Consider the following 17,758-nt stretch of genomic DNA (forward strand, 5'->3'; position numbering starts at 1 on the left):
AATGTACTTTTTTCTGTAGGAGAAACCTTTTAAAGTTAGAAGATTTAACTTATTTTGCACCTAGCACATTATTATTTAACAAACATGATAGAATGATACACAAATTTAAATACTCTTTAAAAAAAATCTTCAGGACATATTAACGAAAATTAGTTGATCACCAAACACCAACCCTACCTAGAATGTGCAAAGCTGCATGAGACCGGGTGGTAAGAGCCCTTGAGCCCGTCGGTAAGGCCAGTTCAGGACTCAGAATACTACATCGGGACTGCATGTCTGCTGCAGAAGGAAGTCGGGCATCGGCAACCACCGCATTGTAACACCACAGTTCTCTAGTGCTTGGCCGAAACCTTTCAAGGAAAAGATTACAGCACCTCAACATACAGTTTCATTTTTTAAAAACGTATTAAGCAAAATTGATGACACAAAGATAATAATACAGCCAGCTTAAACAGGACAAAATGTAGCTCATTACTTTCCATATCTGAGCTAAAAATATAAAATTATTTATGTTACCATAAAAAATTTGAACAAAACAGCAATACATATCACATTATTGCATGAAAACACAGCAAGAGTATATTTTAAAGTCTAATGTGTACTTAGAAATATAAAACTTTTGTACAGCAAAACTCCGCAAAAAAAAGTGGAAAGTCAAAAGAAAATACACAAAACAAACACGAGACTAAACAACAGTATCCATAATGGAGAGGAACTCCTGCAGCCCAACAAGAGATAATCCAAAACCAAAAGTGGGCAAGGGACACGGAATGCTGTTCTTCGGAATGTAGATGCTGAATCTTACAATGCATCATAAAAACTACGAAGAACCCACAATGACATCCTGTCACTATCTCATTCCTTTCGTCTCTTCCATAACAAAAGTCTCGAAACGCAGTCTCCACTTCTTTTATTTTTTAAACTTTTTTTGGAAAAGCTGTTTTATCGACTACTGAGTTAACGCAAAAGAACAGTAACAAAATATTTTCAAAATAAAGCATGAAGAATGACATGATGTACACTAGCAAAAAGAACATTATCATTTATCTATTAAGTATCCTGTTGCCATCCTCCCTACTCAATTCCTTTCCTTCTCCTTTCAAAAGGAACAAGTATCTTGAATTTCAAAAGTTTATTATCTTCTTGCTTTTCTTTACGGCTTTTCATGTTTGTATCAAAATAGCATATTATTTAAGTTTTGTGTTTTGAATTGTCTATGAACACGATACATGCTTTGTGTATTCTTTTGTGGCTTGCTTCCTTCAAACAAAGAATATTCTTACAATTTGTATTTACACAGTGCGATGTGGCTGCAAATTCACTCAATCTCACTGTTGTAAGGGTATTAGCTCATGTGACTGTATCACAACTATTTGTCCATTTTATTACTGATAGCAAAATATGAAAACCATCCAGTCTTCTACTATAAAAAAATGCTGCTATGGATAATCTTTTACACAGTTTCTAAAGCACAGGTACAAAAGTACACAGGAAGGAAGAACAAATCCTTATTTTTCACAGCTGGGATGTCTACATAGAAAACACTGATCCTCTAGAAAACCTTATTCATGTTAGATACAGTTGACATTTCAGGTCAGTTTAGAAAGGATGATCTTCTCAATCAGTGGCATTTGATGATTCAAACTTACTAAATATATAAGCACTTAAATCCAGCAGTCCCACTTTGGGTACACAGCCAAAAGAACTGAAAGCAGGATCCTGATGAGATATCTGTATGCTCATGTTCAGAGCAGCACTATCCACAATAGCCAAGAGGTTCAGGTCAGAGAGGTTGGAGCAACCCAAACATCCTTTGATGGGTGAAGGGGATAAAGTAAATGTGGTAGAAACATACAAAGAACTACCATCCAGATTTAAAAAAGAAAGAAAGAACTCCATCTGGTCACAGGCTACAACGTGGATGAACCTTGATGACATGACCCTAAGTGAAATAAACTCGTCACAAAATGAATCAGTGTACAATTTCACTTACATATCTGAAGAAGGCAAAGGCACAGAAACAGAGTAGAAAGATGGCTGTCAGGAGTAGGAGGGAGGGAGAAATAGGTGTTCTTTGCATACGTTTCAGTTTTACAAAGTGAAAATGTTCCAGAGATCTACTGTTCAACAATGTGACTATATTTAACACTACTGAACTATACACTTAAAAATGATTAAGAGAGTACATTTTATGTTTTTTTATCACAATTAAGAATTATTTTTAAACACATACTTAAAAATAATACTTTGCAGAGAATAAATTCTATGAAAATATTAACTGCTGCTATAATTAATAGCATTAATATTATTGGGTTATTGCTTTTTAATATAATCTACCAATCTGCTACTTGCGGTCCAAAAGACATGCATTTTGAAAGGTATCACACAATATAAACCACACTTTGTGACCCACGGAGGAAGTTAGTGGGATTTGGTATGGGGGAGAAAAAAAGATATGGAGATGGACCACATCATTCTTACTGTTTGTATATTTGCTTTGTCTTTTAAAAAACTAGCAACACAGATTCATGTGTCAGTTCTGTAAATTTTGAAATGAAAAGTAAAACTGCTACTAACATTCATCTGCTCTTTACAGGCATGACGTTTCTAATTATTCAGGAGAAGTTATTGTTAAGAATACAAAAAGACGCAGGCTCAGACAGGAAGGAAAGTAAAGTAAGCTAACACTGAATCTGCAGCGTCTGTGATGGAGAAAAATGCAAGTACCTACTGAAAAGCACAGAGGACACAAAGCTGTCAGAAGTCAGCACAATGAAGGAGCTCTCCAACCTCCAGCTGTTTTACTGAAATATAAGGAGACTGCTCTTCGTATTTTAATCTCTGTTTTGGAATAAGGGAGTAAATGATCAGAGACCTGGCCAGGCATCTGAGATCACCTGTCCCCCTGCTACCACCATATGTGGAAAAGGCAAGGTTCACCTAACCACGTACCACACGTTGCAGTTCTGTTAAGGCTCCAGGGAAACGACTCTAGTTATATCGTTAGAGCCTACTCCTACCATTATTTCCCAGTTAGAGAATGCATTTCTAATCTATCAAATGTATCCAGAAACAAATTCCATACTGCCAGCTTTCATTTTATTCTATTAATGCAAATTACTTTGTTTAAAACTAAAACATATTATAAGGATCATGGAAAATAAAACATCAATTTAAACCTAGGGTCCAAACCAGAGCTTGCTCTTTGGTAACTCTCTTGTACAGACTTCTAATCAGTAAATAATTGAACACAAAATCCATCTTTACATCATTTGCTTCTCTATCCCTGCCATTTATTTCACTGTGATCACTCTAATTCTGGTTCACAGGATCTCATGTCATCACAAGAATCACTTTAAGACTACTCACCCCTAGTCTCTTGTTACCTAATCCATCCTGTATATCGCTGCTAGGGAATCTAAAAGCACTACTCATTCAATTCTGGCCTCCAAGCTGCCTCACAAACTGCCCAAATGAGAGAATAAGCTTGTCAGCAACCTGGGAGCACTGTAACTCCTTCACTTGGAATCATGACTCACAACTGATAGAAAACAGGCCTTTTAAGACCTGGCTGGCTGGTAGAAAGGAAACTCGGAATGGGCAGAAGAAAGAAGACAGAGAAAGTCTTCTCCTGCCAACTAAGGCTGGCCGAATAAACAGCTCAAGGGAGAAGAAAAAGAAAGTCCTGTGATGTGCCACTCTGGTAAAGGCATGACTCCCTTATTAGTCATCAAAGCTAGAAATCTGGGATAACTCCTTCCTTGACTAATGTATATAAAGCACCATAGTAAATTTTAAACAAATGCAATATAATTTATTGGATTGCTTGTGTACCTGTATCCATCTGTACATTTTTAAAATTCCCAGAGTTTGATAAACCGGTGTATTTCTCTACCAATATGGGAATTTTGTTACGTACATTCCTAAAGGGCAAGGTTCATTGGTTTTATTTATTCTGTACTGTCTTTGGCATAATTTCATCTACACAGTTGGTAATAATTAGATATTTACAGAACTAAGAAACAGAGTGAATTCTATATAATACAGATAAGACTGCTGACAGACTAAAAATAATGAACAAGAGAACTCTTGAACATGAAACTGCTTATGATAATGACAGTGACAAAGTCTTCATAGCACTTTACTACGTGCCTCTGCCCTAAGTTCTTCAATTCTCATGATAGCCTATGAGATCCCATTATTATCCCTATTTTATAAATGAGAAAAGTAAGGCACGCATAGTCAAAGTAACCTCTCCATAGTGACAAAGAAAGCAAAGTGTGCAAGTGGGATAAACCTAGGCAGTCTGGCTCAGAGTGCATGCTTTTAACTGCTGCACTATACTGGAGAGGTCCCAGAGAGGCGCTGCGATAGTAGTGTAGCTAACAGTTGAACAAGAGAGTTCTCATCGATGAAAAGTCTGCCTGTACATGGCTTTCATATTCCACGAAAGTATAATTTGATCAAAACATACTTATTACTCTGTTTTAAAAATGGAGACGCTTACCTCCAAATGACATCATACACAGGATCAAGACACACACCAAATCCTTGCAGGTCCTCTTGTTCAGAGTCATTAAAAGTTTTACAGCTCCCATCCACTTTATTTATCAGAAGACACTTAAATGGAGGAGGCTCTGATATAGAAGCAGGTACCAAGCCTTGGGGAAAAAAAATTATGTATTTTAAAGATGCACTACCTTTTCATATTCCCCCAACTTATAAGCATTTCCTGTAAGCTAAGTATTATTACTATCTCCACTTAATAGATGAAGAAACTGAACTAAGACTTAGGGGTTAGGTAACTAAAAACCTTTAAATAGCAGAATGTGGACTAAAACCTCAGGCTGTCTAAATCCACAACACATGCTCTTAATTTCCATACTAGACCACCCTATTATATAATTATTCATGATACCATAGACACAAGTATAAATTAACACCTTGGTCTCAATGAAACTTTAAAGTCTGATTTATGTAATCTTCCATAGCAAAATTCTATCATTTATTTATCAAGAACCAATACAGAAAACTCCCTCTAATACAGGTTTTATACCATACAATTAGGCTCATATTTCCAACACTCTCTAGTTTATAAACTGGTCTCCTAATAATTCCATTCTTTCAGTGCATACATACATATAAACACAGACACTTAAAAGCTTCTTTTAAACTTCTTCAAACAGAAAGAAAACAAAAAGCTACAGGACAATATGTCATAATAGGGAAAGATGAACCATTTGCTTTCAAGGATCTTTCAAAGGGAGATTTGTTTTGGTGAGGGGTATTACCTATAATGTGTTTACTGGCAAAAATTTCTGATGTAGCAAGCACATGAGAATTAATAAGTGCTTCATCAATTCGTAGGAAAGTCTGGTCCCCACTTGCACCTATCCAGGTAGCTTTTCTTCCGTATTTTGATCCAATGTTAGGCATGGGAGCTGGTTTTGCATTCCAATATGGCACATCCAAAATTGGTCTGCCCAGTTGTCCTTTCTAAAAGATTAAATAAATCACATTAACAACATGACTAAATAATTTATAATTTTCCATAAAGTTAAAGAAACATTAGACAAAAATAGCTCTGAGACATTATTCTTCATCAATTGTTGGCTGTTTCTTTCTTTAAATAAATGAAATTCACATGAAATTTGGACCAAACTTGGATAAAGAAGTAATTTATATTATTCTTAGGCATTCTCCCCTTAATATTAATAAACCACAAAGAATATATTAAAAAAAATAATAAAGTTGAAATATTTTTCCACGTAAGGAATCTCCCTGAAATACTGTACTGTCTTTAACATCTAAGTGAAACATATAATAAATATACAATGTATTTAAAAAGTAGTAATACAAATCATTCATTTAAAAAACCACTTTGATATTTTAAGTTGACAGTCCAACAAAATGTTAGTATTGAACTCAAGAGAAAAAATTTTTAGATAAAAGATAAAAAATAATGAATACTGCAACTGTGAATACAATTAGGAAATTACATCTTTTCACACATGATCATGTGTTAGTAAGTTACTTCATTCATGTTTCAAGATAAAGAGAAGAATCATTATGCTGTCTTAAGTAACTGTTGACTCACTTTAAAAGTATGGCTGTCCATAGGTTAGGGAAGAGTAACAGGGAAGTTTCTCAATATTAAGCTGGTAGCTGTAAATGAACGCGAATGTTGGACTGGTAAATATCCATCTACCCCCCAGCTCAGAAGCTCTCTCTGACACTCTCTCTCTGTTAGCATTACCCTTTCCAACGCCCCCTGGATGGCAGACAGTGCTGCACCATAGCAGCCAGGGTTCACTACAAGTAATGAGAATGAGAAACCACAGCAAACCACCCCCCCTGCCCCCGCCAAAGACCCAGGGAGCCTGGAGCACTGCAAATGCTGTGGCTGAATTCTCTCCCAACTACAAGGTTTCTAAAGAGTCCTACCATGCCTTCAACACCACACCAAGAAAACAGAGCCACAAACTGCAAAAGCAATAGAGCTTCAATCTCTGGGTGGAATGAACAGAGGCTCATGATCAGAGAAGCAGCACATGATCAGAGAAGAAGCCAAGAAATTTCAATGTTTATGCTCAGCTTCTTTCAAAGTCTATCCTTATTTTTGACAAAACAGCAGCATAAGAAACGTGTCCATCATATTGAGATATTTATTATACTTCTGGAGGAAAAGAAATTATATTTTTCATTGACTCCTGACATAAATATCTATTCCCCTACTGTCAACCAACTAATTCGAAGAAAAGCAGTCTAAAAATATGGCAGGTGCCAGGACAGCCCCATGGGATTCAAAACATGGTTATAGATAAGCCATATTTAAACACACAGAGGTTCACACCTAGGGCTTCTGGGGCTAGGGGACAATAATGACTGTCTGATTCTAAGTATTACCATTCACATTCCTTCCAAAACAACATAAAACCAACACAGAGCAAAGAAAACCACACGTGATTCAAGCCTTCAGCAGTATTAGGAAATAGTGGATCTTACAACTTTTAAGTTACCTGAAACCAGAGGAAAAAACCAAAGTTTTCTTCACCCACCTGCCTCTACAAGCCCTGGGGGGCCAGGGCTGAGGAGGAGGTGCTGGGGCGGGTGACGGGGCGGCGGGGAGCGGGGGGTGGGGGGCGCTGAGCGGGGAGTACAAGGCACAAAAGGCTTCAGAAGGAGAACAGAAGAGAAGAGCTGACAAAATAATTCCCCCAAGGGGAAAACCCAAACCTTGATGTGAAAATGCTACATATGGCAAGAACTTGAGGGTTCTGAGCACCAGCCACAGGAAAAAGCCTTGAAAGTATGCAGGGCCATTTCTCACCCATCAGACTGACACAAATGAAAAGGTATGACAAACAACACATTCTGCTAGCAAAGCCGTGGAGAAAGAGGCACTCTCACGGACTGCTGGTGAGAACACAAAATAGAGGGAAAACTATCTCACAAAACTACCCAGGTGTTAGCCTTCAACCCAACCCAGGTGTTAGCCTTCAACCCAACAATCTTACTTCAAAAAATTTATCTCAGAGATACACCTCTAACAATATTCATTGCTGTTGTTGCAAAATATTAGAAAGTACTTAACTGTCTAAGCATAAGAAATTGATTAAACTACTATGTGTATATACACACACACACACACACAATATACTATGCAGATGTAAAATATGAATTATGAAGATCTCTATGAACTGAGAAGGAATGACTTCTAGAAGATACAGTAAAGTGAAAAGACAATGTACAGAAGAGTATATATAAAATGCTACACTTTGAAAAATAAAAACGGAGAAATAATTACATATATATGTGTATATACATATACACACATACTATATTTTTATCTATGTCAATGCAGATACAGATAAGTGTGTGTGCTTATTTATTAATCTTTAAAATAATAAACACAGGAAGGAGAAACTGGAAAACAATGATCTTCATAACCAACAAGCATGGTGTGAAGGGGAGTAGGGTGCCAGAGATGAGGGAGGGAATACACTAGGGTGAGAACACCATTTTTTCACAACTTATCTTGTGGAAACATGTTAAGTTCTACACATTCAAAAACTAAAACTACATCTAAGGATGTGTGAGGAGGGATCCTTAAACTTAAAAGCAAACTGAAATGGTGCACTGGATCACAGACCACTCTCCATGGAAGTCTGAGAGCTCCAAGTTGGGAGGACACGCTAGAGGTCAGCAATTAAACCAATGACCTCTAGAAAGGCTGGGAAGACAGTTACGAGAGGCAGAGGAGGAATCTGACTCAGATCTGACACTCCTTTCATCCATCTCTTTTCTGCCATACCTTGGGCATTCCTGGGGAGCCTCACTCATTGTTCAAGGCTAAGTTATCTCCATGCCTAAAGGTCACCCCCCTTCTCCCCCTCCCTGAGATCAGATCTTACTCACTCTAAGGAGATGAACCCCTGTCCCAGGATAGGGTGAGACAAAAGGGACCAGGTAAAAGGTCCTGTTTTCAGGAACAAGGGAAGGAAGGTGATCCTTGACTGTTGTCACTTTTCACAAAGAATCTACTAGCTCTACCTACTTTCATCCACATTAAATAAAGTTGAAAGAAATAGAAAAGGAAAACAAACGAACCCAACTCTATTGCAAAAGAATAACATAACCCCACTGAAAGGGTATGGGGAGAAAGAACCAAGTACCTTATGAACACAGTAACTTAAGAACACAGTACCTCATGAACACAGTATTTGACTGTATACTCTCAGTCCTGGGGTAGGACAAGGTGGGGCGGGGTAGCGGAGTGGGGTAGGAGCAAGAGTGACAAATGCTGAACTCTTTTTAGTGAGTTTGTTTTTACAGTAGTGTGGGAAAAGCAAATATAAAACTATTTTAGACATATTTTAGGACTAAGTAAATGAGAAATAAATACACTGATATTGTTGGGAGCCAGGAAGAAGGGACATAAATATGAAATGGGGCAAGGTAAGAAAGAATCCTAGGGGAATGGGCCGGAGGTACCAGTGTGGACTTCTGATTTCTAGAATACACATACAGATGTATGTCTGTGTGCACATACATGAGCACTGGCGATGCAGTGAGTGCACCTAGTGCTCGGCTGCTGTCTGGTAGTGCTCCCCGCTAAAAGCAACCTCGGTTTTCAGAGCAATAGCTGATTCTAGGACTCAAACAGATAAGCCTGGAACAACTTGTTACGCCAGGAAGTAAGGTAGTACTAAAAAAAATAATAAATAAAAGAGGCATGTTATCGGAACACGGAAGCCGGCATGAAGGATCTCCCACTGGTGAAATCTGAGCCAATCTAAACATTCGAATGATAAACTGAGTACAGTGATGAATAAAAAAGAAATATGCATGTCTATACCAATAATAAGATGACAAACAAATATTAAATGGACTTCTGCTTACACTAAAACCCAAAGGGCTGATAGGTGAATGTGAGGGGGTGCTGTGGTTGGAGAAATCATCATTTTTGCAACCACTATAGTAAAGACTGGTTCAGGCAAGAAGAATCAACAGATGCTAAATCTAGAGGGAAATTTGGAAGCAGGTATCTTAAAACGTAACAGTGTCAATTCAAAGACTGCTTATTAGTTTTAAGGGAAAAAATTCTAACTATGCAGTAGTGATATCAAACAAAATCCTGTAGGTGATCAAAACTTCCATCACCAGTGAGGGGCAGGCGGGCCTTCTGTGCCCCCAGGTGGCTGTGACGCCCTGAGAAGGACTTGACACCACTCATATGCTGTTTTGGTCTGGAATGCACCACCTGCATCTAAGCCCGAGGAAGTATTAGACAAACAAAAATGAGGAACGTCTTCCTGGGAAAAAAAAAAAAAGTACCACATTCTTCAAAAATGTCAATGTCATAATAAACACAGAAAAGGTGTGAAAATGTTAACAGACTAAAGGAGACTAAAGAGTCACAAGAAATAAATACAAAGCCTGATCCTAGATTGGAGAGGGGAAAAAAGTGTCAAAAAGGAATTACCAGATCAACTGACAAAACACAAAACTATTTAAGAGTAAAGGATCATGATGCATACAAGTTATTCTTAAAGGACTCAAGAAAAAAAAAAGTTTTACACACACACACATACAGAGTGTGCGAGAGAGAATGAGAGCATGAGTATACAAACAGTAAAGCAAACAGATTAAAATGCTACCAACAGGTGAAGCTGATTCAAGAGTATACGGGCATTTTATACATTACTCTTATTTTTGACAATCTTTCTATAAGCTTAAAATCACTTTCAAATAATAGATTTTTAAAGTTCAGATTTACATTAAAAAAAAAAAAAATCAAGAGTTGCAAACTGCATTCCAGAGACTTAGGTTATAGAGTTCTGAAGAGTTACCAATATCACAGATGGTATAGGTTTATTAAGCACAGTATTATTAAGCTTTTCCTTGACTTCTCCTATGCCCAAACTATATAAAATTCTCAAGATTATTTTCTAGTTTTGAAAAAAGAGAAAGAGCAAAACAAACAGGCCAGACAGAAGTTGAGAGGAAGAGGAAAAAGTAAACTATAATTCTAAAAAAATCTAACAAGAAAACTGGGCCTTTAAAAAGTTCTAAAATAGAAATAATTCCACAAGAAAAAAAATGATTCTTTACAAGCTAGTTGGGAAAGAAGCTTTCAATGACAGAAATAAACTCTACTGAATGCTTAATAGACTCTGATTTGGAATAAAACATGTCCAAATCTAACACAGCTGTTAAATTTAATAAATTCTAATGCTACACTGGAGAAGAAACTAATTTCAAAGCAAAGTTCTTTCCAGTTTTGTGTACGTTGGATATGGAGACAGGAAATATGCATGTGCAATAATAATACAAGAATTTCACCGAAACCAGAAAGAATAGCTAATGTAGACAAATTGCAAGGCAATGGTACAATGCAACATTATCAATGCTTAAAAAGTTCCTTACAGAAAAGCTTCCGAATGTGAAGACCTGTCCATCCATTAAAAGCGCTGCCGTGTGGTTACTGCCTGCGGTAACTTGTGTGCTAGGGCCTGGCAATGCTTGAACAAGAGTGGGACATCCCCTAGGTTAAAAAAAAAAAAAAATTTAGTCAATTTCTCTCAAGACCCAACTGAAATAAAGATCAATAAACAATGCAATAAAAAAATAGAAGAGATAAAAGGCACTAATAAGAATATTCATCAAACACTTACTTCGGTACTATATTACGCCTATCTCCAGTCTTCATATTAGGTATACAAAGATGAGAAAGACATAATCACTGACATGATGGAGATTCATAAAAAGATTTCCTGAATTTACTACTACTCTATGGACAAAGAATTATTATTTTTTCTGAAAGACTATACCTACGTTTGTTTTAAAAGAAAAAAAAAAATGTTAACTTATAAAGTGAATGGTAAGTCAGACAGCTCTATAAATATTTGTTAAATAAAACAAAAATCATGCATTGATTTACCCGGAATACAATCCAAGGACCACACAAAACAGTTTTATGTCTTCCTTTTTACCCTTTTCCCACTGAATTGTCAATTAATTTGTCATCTTCTTTTCTATCTTTTTCCACTGCACTTTAATTTTAGATTTTAGCATACAGAGTATCTCATGAGTCAGAACACCATATCATGAGAGGCACCACAGCAGCGGCTGCAGGCTCAGACCCTAAAGCAGACTGCCTGGGTGTGAGTCCTGGCTCCACCACGCAGCAGCAACATACCATGACTCTCAACAAGTTACTCATCCTTTTTGTATTTCAGTTTTCTCTTCTTTTACATGGAGATAAAACTAAACTGTGTTTACCCCATAGGGTTCCTATGTACAAAAAAGAAGCTCATATATGCCAAGTGCGTGGCTCAGTGATTGGTACACAGTTAGTAATTAATAAACGGTAACTATTATGACAGATGGCATCCTTGGGTTTGTCATATCTGTTCTTATAATCACCCTTATATCACCTTATTTATCCTTTATTAACCACTTTCAATAATCATTATGTATAAGAATAATCATCACTGTAGAAAAAGTCCACACATAATAGGAGAGCTCTGTTTTTGAGATGCTGTAACACTTTAAAATTTTTAAAATTACATATATTTTTAAATGGTTATTCAGGCTGCAATGAAAAATGAATTGGGAAGAGGCAAGACTAGCAGCTGGAAACCTAGTTAAAATGTTGCGATAATCTGGATGAGTTATAGTGAAGACCTGAGCTAGGAACAGTGTGAACTGAAAGGAATGTTTCGACAGCTCTGTAAGGAACAGAACTGACTAGACTCTGGAAATGGCTGATGGAGGTGGGGGTGGGTGGTGCAAAGAAGATTTTCTGCTTAAGTAACAGGTAGATGGTAGCAACATTCACTTAAGACAGAGAATAAGATCTAGGAAGACAAGGAGAGAAAAGAGATAGTTTTCACTGCAAGTTTCTTCTATAATTTAGGTAGGAACAAAGGAAGAAGAGCTCACAGAAATCTAGGACATAACAAAGAATGAACTCTGGGAAAATGTGCTGTGGAGTCATTTCAAGAAAAGAGAAATACTGTACACGCTGAATGCCTCAGAGCCAGAGACAAATGACCACTCAATTTTGCAAGAAGGAAGTCTTTGGGAGAGGTAGGTGAGACACTATGCAGCAAAGGAGGCACCCACAGAGGGGTCAGAGAATACACAAAATCCCTTCAAAATCTCAGCAGGAATGGGAACCAACAGCTAGAGGGAAAAAGAGCTCAAGGGGAAGCTCTGTCCTTTTTAAGAACTTGCATAAGTTGAAAGAGAGAGTAAAGACAGGGGATACGGTTCAGAGAGGAGACAAGAAACAGAATCAGATCCCCAAGGAAAAGGCAGAAAGGCCTCAGGGTGGGGACATGAGCAGGCCCCCTTTCAGTGTAATGTGAAGAAGGAGCGAAGAGGAAGTATGGATGCAGGCAGGTTTGTAGAGTCGCTGGGCTGAAGAACTCCCCATCTAATGTTTTCATTTTTGCTGTGACAGGAATAGAGGTCAAGAGCTAAGAGCAAGAAGAAATGAGTGAGAAGATTTGAAGATTATGCAAAGGGTATCATGGTGAACGGAAGAAAGAGAAACCTAGACCAGAAGTTTTTAACCCAGATCCAAATGACTTACAGGAATTCTAAGAGTAAGCTTCAAGAGATTTGTGAAACTTTTAATTTTATAAGCCAACTTTTAAGTGTATATCCTTATGTCTGTTTTTCTGAAGAGACAGCCCATATCCTTCATCACATTCTTGAAAGGGCTTAAATCAAATAGCTCAAAACTAGAAAACAGAGGGATCACTGCCTACTGCAGAAGGACTGACTGAATCTATAAATCATAACAATCTGTTTAAGTACAGTGATTTCCTTTTCTTCCAGAAGTCCAAGCTAGACACAGAAAATATAAGTAGACTGATTCATGCTTGAAATTTTGTCACACCTTAGCATCAAGATCAAGAGGGTGAGAAAACTGAGGATACTGGTAAGGGTAAGGGTGAAGAAGATAAATGACAATCTCAGACTTCGGCTGTTAAGTGATACTAGAGACTAAAAAAAAAGTAGAGGGCTGCAGAGAATGAGTACTGATACAATCAAACACCAAGTAAAGCAATGCTAAGTAACAGAAGAAAAATTTGTCATCAGATTATGTGTTGTTTAAAATGAAATATTCTGAGTTAGAGCTATCCATTGTGGGTCCTGGGAATGACCTCCATGAATATGGAAGTAAGGTTCACTAGATCTAACTAAGGTGTCAAGGTGACTGTATTGTACAGGACCATTCAGGAGCATGGTAGGACTCAGATTGGGAAAACACTGTGAAAACTACATTTTCAAAGAATGGCAGGCGGGGACTAACAGCAAGATGTGTAGTAACAAAAGCGGAGGAAAGCAGAATGGCTCTGCCTCCAAGGAGTAGTCGTTTCTACCTGAGGACACAATAGTAAGGCTAGACTGAGTTGTTCTCAAATCTGAGGTACCAGGAGCTTTCACAATCATCAATTACCATGCCAAAGGGCTGTGTGGTGAACTATAGGGCTTCCCTGGTGGCTGTCAGTAAAGAATCTGCCCTTAATGCAGGAGACCACCTACAGTGCAGGAGACTTGGGTTCTATCCCTGGGTTGGGAAGATCCTCTGGAGAAGGAAATGGCAACCCACTGTGGAATTCCTGCCTGGGAAATCTCACGGACAGAGGAGGCTGGCAGGCAACAGTGCACAAGGCTGCTGGAGTCGGACATGACTGAGCAACTAAACCACCACCAAAGCCCTCACAGAAATGTCCGGTTTGATTCAAACAAAGAATTATTGGGAAAGTTCCTGTAACTGTTGATCTATTTGCAGTTTATGTGGCATTTTCATATAAAATATATCACTGATTATCAAAATAATTCTATGTATACATCTGATGTGCTTTAAAAAGGATTCTCCCAAAGTTGGTGGCATTTCTTCTAATAAACTCTTTCATGATACTAGAGTCCATTTATTAAATTATTTGGTAAACAGAGGAAGAACTGGAAACAAAAATTACGTCTGTTATGTGTATGCATACCAGGCATTTTGCAGACACTATATTAATTCTTTAACAATCCTATGGGATTATTTAAACTAAGGCTTAGTAAATTACAGTTACCTAGTTGGTAAGAGATGAAACAAAGACCTAAACCTCGTCTAAATGGTTCCAGACACCATGATGTGCAGCATACTAACACAGAAGGAGGATTTATTAAAGCAAGGAAAAGATGAAACTCAAAAACATTAGAAGTATCAAGATTCTACTGGAAAAAAAAAAGAATAAAGGCATCTAAATTATACAGTCTCTTTCCCAACATCCAGGTTTAAGTTTACAGAAAATTGTAAAAGAATTTGTAATTCAGAGATTTAGAAGTATACTGAAGAATATAAAAAAAAAAACAAAAAAGAGGGCTGAGTCATGAGTGAATGCATAAAAATCCTCAGAAGCTTTTCGACAATCCCTTTTAAAACCAGCAACAGTAACAGCCAACATTTATTGAGCATTTACTATGAGCTAGGCGCTTGTGCTAAGAAAACAACACGTATTATCTCCCTGTATTCTCACAACAACCTTCTGAGAGAAATATCTATTCCCATTTAAGAGGAAGAAACTGAGCCACAAAACAGTTAACTAATTTGGCCAAGGTCACACTGGCACCAAGTGACAAAACCAGGCTCGGTGATTCTGGCAGGATAACACATGAAATAAAGAGAACACCAATAACGTGTTTCTACCTTCAGCACATGCACACTACAATATTTATCTTACATTCATCACACATTACTAATGTGTGCTATACAATAAATTTCAGTTAAAAACACTTGATTACAAGAAACTTTAAAAAAAAACACCTTCCAACTCTCTTTCAACAAAATATTTATAAATGTTTTGCTTTGTGGTAAGTTAGTTAATAGGTATACTATTGAGGCGTTGTTCCCTCCATACACATGGCCAACTCCTTTTGGAATCTGTAACAGTTCCTGACTCCTGCCTTCCAAACCCCACACAGATCCAGACAAACAGAGTAACTAGAACGTTTACAGCACATATGGTTTTGACTGCTTTTCGTTTAATCCACCAGGTACAACTTTTAGGCCATATTTCATTGCATGCCCCAGCTTGACACTCCCCACAGCGCATGGAATCAGCCTTCCAGTGACAACTCAATCAACAGAACCAGGAGTGAAAATTTACATGTTAGGAAAGAACAACTTTGGGCAGTTAAGACAAATCCCACCAGAGTTTAATCTCCTTAAAAAACCCTAATTATTTAAACTTCAACATTAAAAGCTATCCTAGTTCATGAAGATATAGTCAAACTATTAAAAATACTTAGCATATTGCTAAGATACTGTCGCCTGAGCAAGTCACTGCAAGGCAAGGTATGGTGCTCGGTGGGTGATAATCAGGACCAGGAGGCAATGTTTTTAGGTACCCTCTTCATTTGAAAAGCTGACGTGAGGTCCTTCCCTTTCATAAACAATTAAACCTCAAGGAGGGGTGGCAGAGTCTTGCACTAATTCTGTTCATTCTTCACACAGCACAGTCACCTGAGGGTTGCAATTTAATCATAGATATGATTTTCACTACTTCCCTCCCACTCAGTCAGGACCAGGAAACACAGCTATCTGTTAACTCTTTTCTGTGGAATGACATCCAAGTACAAAGTCTGATTTGTGAAGACGTGTCCCCTTGCTGCACACATGACTGATTGCTCTCTCATGTCTAACTGTAAAGCACCTTTCCCAGGTTATGTCATGACTCACAAAATAACTGCCAGCTAAGTAACAGTGCAAAAATGATGATGATGATGGTAATAATAATAAATCTTCTTCTGGGTCATGAATCTTCTGTGAGAAACAGAGCAAAAAGCTTCCAAATTCTTCTCCCAACATATTACAAGCCCTGTCTCAGTCTCCGCAAGACTGATGGTCATTAACCTGTGAAACAAAATATCTGCTGCCTTCTAAAGCCTGTAACATAACTGCTCAACCCTGCAAAACCACTGATACTCTGTGATATCCAATGCCCAATATATAAATGCCATATCCAGTGACATTTGGTAAAGTAATTCTGTTAAAAACTTTTTGCTCTTTCCAAGCACAATACTTGTCACTAAGATTGTGCTGGTTTTATAAATGTCTTAACAAGTATCAAATGTATGCTTCACTTGTTGAACTCAATGATACCTCAATCATCTCTTTGCATTACTAACAGCATTCATCAAAGCAACTAAGGACATTCCTTTCATCCTCATTTTGTGTGCGCTGCACTGCACATAGGTCTGACCGTGCCCTCTAGGATGGACAGTGTTTCCTTAATCCCGGAGGCACACTAGAGCATCGAGAGCTTTTAAGGAAAAAGTGATGCTAGCATTCTATCCAACCCTTGTGGCCACCATCTCCCACTCCGAATGCCCACCTCTCCACAAATGCCTCTTAAAAATTCTAGACTTAGAATCCAGGTGTAGTATTTTTAAAGTCCCCCAAGCAACTCCACTGTGCAGCCAGGATTAAGGATCACTGGTCTTTACTATGTAAATGGTATCATCCCTGCCACAGTAATGCAGTCATTTCAGAATAAAGTAAAAATTCTGGATTTTATTTAATGACTGGAGTGACTCAGTGTATGTGAGTGAGAAATCATGCAGTTCCAATTGATTCTGGCAGGTACCTTATGAATACATGGAAGAATTAGGCAAGAGCAGAGAGACAAAAAGAAAGGAGGTTCTGTGGCAGACTGGATTGGTGAGTCATGTCTAGCCTGAAACGGCCCTGTATCTCCCAGACTTACAAATAAACCTGGTATCAGTGATGGGCAGCCACACATGGGGGCCATTCAGATCCTGAAGACCACCTGCTGCAGGGGGACAAGTGACTGACAGGCGATGTTTCCTTGGGTCCACGAGGCCATTCTTCCCCTGGGAAGCTACCAGCTTGTGACTGAGCTGTGAAGGATGAAAGCTGGCCCGTCCTGCCCAATGTCGAACTCTTCCAAAAGTCACCTTGGCTTGAGGACACCCCACTGGCCTGGCTAAAACTCAGTCAGAAATGCACTGTAACCTAACTCTTCCTGTCCCATTCTTCTTCCCTCTTTCCTTTCACAGGGGTCAGACCTACCTCAGGCTGATTCCTGTTCTCTTCCCTTTCACAGCAGTTTGCTATCAATAAACCCTCTGTACATCTAATCCTGCTTTAGCATCTTCTTGGAAGACGTGAGCTAATAAAGATGAATTTTCTATACTTCTAACCCAAAGCACTCTCATTGTATTAAGC

The 17,758-nt window shown here is 38.1% G+C and overlaps 1 protein-coding gene across 11 annotated transcripts in view; it reads right to left on the reverse strand.

The window, feature by feature from the left end:
• MYCBP2 (MYC binding protein 2) overlaps positions 1-17,758 on the reverse strand; it is a 270,299-nt gene that overhangs the window by 140,606 nt on the left and 111,935 nt on the right. For all 11 annotated transcript variants that reach the window (XR_011466330.1, XM_070380616.1, XM_005891177.3 and 8 more), the window contains 4 exons: positions 10,930-11,047; positions 5,292-5,496; positions 4,508-4,661; positions 178-350 (listed from right to left, as the gene is read on the reverse strand). Coding sequence is in view for 10 of the 11 variants with exons in the window: in XM_070380616.1 (XP_070236717.1) it covers positions 178-350; positions 4,508-4,661; positions 5,292-5,496; positions 10,930-11,047 (650 nt within the window). In the remaining variant the exon portion in view is untranslated. The remainder of the gene's footprint in view (positions 1-177; positions 351-4,507; positions 4,662-5,291; positions 5,497-10,929; positions 11,048-17,758) is intronic.

Source organism: Bos mutus, chromosome 12 (genome assembly GCF_027580195.1).
Source record: "Bos mutus isolate GX-2022 chromosome 12, NWIPB_WYAK_1.1, whole genome shotgun sequence".
Lineage (NCBI taxonomy): Eukaryota > Metazoa > Chordata > Mammalia > Artiodactyla > Bovidae > Bos > Bos mutus.